This window comes from Montipora foliosa, chromosome 2 (assembly GCF_036669935.1).
Source record: "Montipora foliosa isolate CH-2021 chromosome 2, ASM3666993v2, whole genome shotgun sequence".
Taxonomy (NCBI): Eukaryota; Metazoa; Cnidaria; class Anthozoa; order Scleractinia; family Acroporidae; genus Montipora; species Montipora foliosa.
Window position 1 is genome coordinate 37,880,443 of NC_090870.1, and position 5,000 is coordinate 37,885,442.

A 5,000-nucleotide genomic window follows, 5' to 3' on the forward strand; every position below is an offset into this window, starting at 1 on the left:
CTTAGATAGCGATGAGGAAAGCAGTGTCGCCCTTAGCAGTATATCTGAGAAGCAGAGTGAGCGAGCGAATAAGGCAATGCATCAAGAAGATGCTTCATTTGAAGAGGGTGAAGAGGAGTCTTTGAAACCGAAGATCATGAAGCCGCTTCCCAAATCCGACAAGAAGGAGACTAAAGTCAAAGTTTGTAAACGTAACAAGCAACCGAAATCCCAGCGTGCAGCAGTCATGGAAATGGTGAAGACTATGAAAGAGGCTGCTGATGTGCAGGAGAAGAATAACGACCAGCGGCTAACAACCCTCTTAGAAGCAGAAAGAAAGAGGGATGAAATGTTCCTGATATTCCAGCGTGAACAGGCGGAGGCGAACAGAAAACATGACATGCTCATGGCCCAGATATTAATGCAGATGAACAGGAATCCCTCTCCTCCAGATATGTACATACCCCCCATCTTCCACTACATCTTCAAGCTACTTTGGTTGTACTGGTCAAGGCGCTATGCAACATTCACAGGACGATTCTATTCCCTATTACCAAAACCTGTGAACACTAGAAACGGTGATAAAAGAAGCATTATAATTTAATAGGAACTTGATAGTTGTGTTATTATAAAAACGTTAATTATAAACGTAAAAACGTTTGTATCAAGCATCACTAACAAAGTGTAGATTATTATTTAGTTCAGAACCAAAACTTGCAATTTGGGGTTTTACAAGCACAGTTCCTATAGAATTTCAAACTAAAGCTTTTCATGTAATAATTAAGTATACTGCCTGAAGGAATGGATTTTCCATTGTTCATTTTATATTGTGAGGCTTGTCTAAGCTCTAACAATAACATGTATAAAGTTTATACATGTTATTGTTAGAGCTTAGACAAGCCTCACAACGCATCCTTTAGTAGAAAAGTGTTCTTCATGAAGTATTCACTTGAGTAAAAAGTTTAATGATTATGTAGTGACCATAGCCATTGTGCGACTCTTCCCCTGATATCATTTGCCAACTGCTTATCCTGTGTCCTCTTGATGGCTTTCCTTACAATACTTAACTCTTCTACTTCGAGTTTCCACCTAGGAGAACAAGGATCGTTTCTATGGATGCAAATATTGTGAAGTGCAATGCAGCACATTATTATGGCTTTTACATTGCATCTCCTGCAATCAGTCTTTTTGTAGAAGATCCTCCGCCGCCCTTTCAGCATGCCATAGGCATGTTCAGACACTACTCTTGCTGATCTCGTTGTTGAAGTTCTTTTGCTTAGGGCACCTTGTAGTGTCTGGGTATGCCTTAAGCAGCCACGCTCTTGGTGGAAAGGCATAATCTCCAACTGTAGTGAAAGGGATTTATTTCCCCATACCCAGGCAATCGCAACACTTGATTGGGTAGACAGTGGCCAAATTCAATGGATCTGAATATGTCTGAAGATTGCAGACGTGTTGAATTATGACCTGATCCTGGTGCTCCTACGCCAGCCCACAAGAAACGCTTGTTTGCTCCAATGAATCCCATGTTAGTCACGTAGTAGCGCTTTTTAAAGCTGAAGAAAGTCTTGAGATTACAGGAGATGTATACGTGGAAGCCATCCCAGGCGCCCACGCAAGGGAACTCCCAGTTTTCAAGAAAAGCATTTAACTCGTTCTTCCATTCCTCCTCGTTTCTTGGAAGTACCACGTAATCGTCGTATCGTCGTAGTACCACGTAATCGTCGTATCATGTTATAACATGATTAAAAATGGTGCAGCTGGTGGATGGAGCTACGCGAAAGAGGTCGCCAACGGTGGTGTAGAGCAGCCATGAGCTAAACCATACAAGGTAAGCGTAAGTTGGCACTGGGGAGAAGTCGGCTCTTTGAACTTTGTGGTTTCTTTGGCAATGTCATCAGTCACTGTTTCTAGAATAAATTCAAACGTTTCGCGAGTAACGCGAAGCCTTTTCTTGAACTGTTCTTCTGACCATTGGCGGTATCTATTTTCCCACCACTGACTGTTCCGCTCTTCATCGGGTCCCTTTTGTTGTATTTCCTTGAGAAGTGAAGCACAGACAGCTAATGGTGTAATCAACGAGTTTTGGTTTTCAAGAAAGATATACTTCGACGCCATTGAACTTTTAAATTGGAAATTATTGCTTCGTTTCTTTGAGCCCAAGAGGCAGTTTGAAATATAGGCCTGCATACTTTGAAAATACTAGAAACAGCCAGGCGCGTTCTGTTTTCGGCTGGCTATTTAACCACGCACATCTCGCACCAGTACCTCGGCATCTTAACCCGTCCTAAAAACTCGTCCTAATGTGAATTTATGTCGGCAAGTCAGATAACTTTTTCATCGCGAATTCACACTAGGACGGGAAACTCGTCAGACGGGTTACCCGTCTGACGAGTTTCCCGTCCTCTAATGTGAATACTGCTATTCTCTCAATTACCTTGGAGATGGCCGGGAATATTGGTATTGGTCTGAAGTTACCAGGAGCGTTTCTAGCATCCGCTTTGTACTCAGGAGAACCTTTGGCCTTTTTCCAGTCGTCAGAAAATGTTCCCGTATCAAAACTTTGGTTGATAATATTGTGTATAGTTTCTGAAATATATAGGGTGGCAAGCTTAAGAAGCTTTCTTGAGATTTTGTCAAGCCCACAACTTTTGGATGTACTTAATTTCGATATAACATGGTATACCTGTTCACCTGTTACAGGGGTAAACATAATACTGTTCCGGGGGTGTACGTACCTGTAACTAGAATGTTCTTAGCCAATTTTTCACGCAGAGTGCAAAAATGTAGATTCATTTGATATGCTATCTCTTTCTTATCAGTATATGTTTGTCCCCCACAGGAAAGCTCGTTAATCAATGTCGTTTTAGTTTTACGGCCTAATGTACTGTTTATAAGTTTCCAAGTCTCTCTTACATTACCACAACTTTCGTGAATACCCTTGTTGAAATAATTAGATTTTGCCGCTTTTACTGCGATATTAACTTTATTTCTAGCATTTCTGTAATTTAACCAGTCTAACTCGTTCTTTGTTTTAACTGCAGTCCTTTTCAGGTAATCTCTTTGCCTCATTTTCCGCATAAGTACCCAGTCTATCCAGGGCGAGCATTTACTACGTACTTTTCAATACCTTACTGGTACATGCCTATCAGCAACTTCAAGAAAAAGAGACTTAAACAAATCCCACATTTTATTAGGTTCTGTTAACGTTGTTGCCCAGTAGAAAGGTGTATTCTTCATATCTTCAATAAAGGTTTCGGGATTAAAGTTCGTAAATTGCCTTGTTTCAAGAACTTTAGGCGTTGTTTTTAACGTATTGAACTTACGAACGGCATACTTTAAACTATGGGCAGATATGCCGAGGCGCACAACACCGTGATGAGTTATTTTGAAAGGTTCGTTTGTATTAAAGTGGTCAATTAGTGTACGAGATGTATGTGCAATTCTCGTAGGGCTTAGAATAATTTGTTTATACTGATATATTTCACTGATGAATTTCAAACACTTGGTGTTCGAGTCTAATTTAGTAGGAATTAGCAGATTCGAGTTTCCTTCGCCTAGAATGATATTCTCCTTACCCTCATCATCTAATTTTGCAAGATACAGTGATAGTTCTTTAACTGGTCTTGGTTTGGGTGCAGCCAGTATCAGGTTGTCACTAATAGTGGCTTCGATTTAGGTTTGTTAATTTCAACTGTGAGAATTTGTAAATCGAATGGGCCGATCTCATGTCTAACTTTGTAATTTAAAGAAGATCTTGTGTAGAGAGCGCCACCATGTCCACTGCGATTTCTGTCCTTTCGTTCGATATGGTAACCATCAATATCAACTTCGCTATCCATTATTTGTTTATCAAGCCTAGTTTCAATTGAAATATTTAGTAGCAGCATAGTTAATTGATCATGGTGCTTCGGTATACTAACTACATTGGTCGCCGCTAATTTCAAACCGCTAACGTTAGGAGTAGGGTAATCTGCAATATCACGAATTACCTGAGCGTTCTTAACTTTGGTTCAGTTGTGGTTGTCAACGTTAACGTGGTCGGAAAAGGTACTGAACAGCTTTGAAATACCCTTCTTGTTTAGATGTTTGGTATGAAGGACCAGCCTCACTTACTGCAATCAGGAACTTTCTGAACTTTCGTAGGTGACGCACATGGTTTGTCTTTATCTTCATTTTTCTTTGACTGCATACAAATCCTTCGAAACTAGTTGAAGGACAAGTTTTAGGTAGGGTATCTCTCTCCTGGACTACTAGCTCATACTGATCTTTTAGGGGAACATAAATGTGACCGCAATTCACTGTTTTCTTCCTGGAGTTTCGAAATACGGTTTACATCCCCAAACGTCGATTCATATATGCTAACGGTCATGTGAGATTTGGTACATTTCAGAGATAGACTATACTCAGCCAATCATCACCCTCTGACCGTGCATTACTCACTTTGACTGGACGGGCAGAGTGTTATTTTATTTTTTATTTATTTTATTTAAAGATTCACCCTAAGGTGGGTGTTAAATACAATAGGACACTAAGTCCCCTACTAGGATCATCTAGCCTTGAGCTTAAAGTTGAAAGGGTTCAAGTTAGCTTCATTGAATCTAAGAATGACTGGTTTCGAGCGATATCATAATATTGATTTATGATGCGTTTGCTAGGCCAGAGATGTAAAAAGATGTAATAAAGTGTAACGGTAGTATGGCATTTGATGGTCTCAGTTTGGTAAATGCATTTTAGCTCTGACACCGTCAGTGAGCGAGTTTCCCCTCGTTGAACGACACCTGGAAGAGAAGTGAAAGAACTTGCCTTGATTTTAGTCTCTTTATTTTTTAAATAAATGTTGAATGTTTTCAGTCAAGCTAAATTAAGAAAAAAAAAACAAAAAAGATGATCTGAAACACTCATTGATTAATGCGTTTGCTTGATGTCAACGTAAACCATTATCAATTGGCTAACTTCTTTGAGATTGTTTTATTGACAGAAAAAATTAGTTGTGTTGATGGTCTGGAGTGGGGAGGGTG

At 39.9% G+C, this 5,000-nt stretch overlaps 2 protein-coding genes and 1 long non-coding RNA gene across 3 annotated transcripts in view; 2 read left to right on the top strand and 1 right to left on the bottom strand.

The window, feature by feature from the left end:
• The window catches only part of LOC137987521 (uncharacterized), a 1,228-nt gene extending 461 nt beyond the window's left edge, over positions 1-767 (top strand). Inside the window, exon 1 of the mRNA XM_068833725.1 lies at positions 1-767. This exon is cut by the window's left edge and continues 461 nt beyond it. Coding sequence (XP_068689826.1) covers positions 1-583 — 583 coding nt within the window. The 3' untranslated portion in view covers positions 584-767.
• LOC137993020 (casein kinase I-like) overlaps positions 1-5,000 on the top strand; it is a 29,880-nt gene that overhangs the window by 16,471 nt on the left and 8,409 nt on the right. The window lies entirely within an intron of this gene.
• LOC137993022 (uncharacterized) overlaps positions 4,511-5,000 on the bottom strand; it is a 10,849-nt gene continuing 10,359 nt past the window's right edge. The window contains exon 3 of the long non-coding RNA XR_011121795.1: positions 4,511-4,760. This is a non-coding gene — a long non-coding RNA (uncharacterized lncRNA). The remainder of the gene's footprint in view (positions 4,761-5,000) is intronic.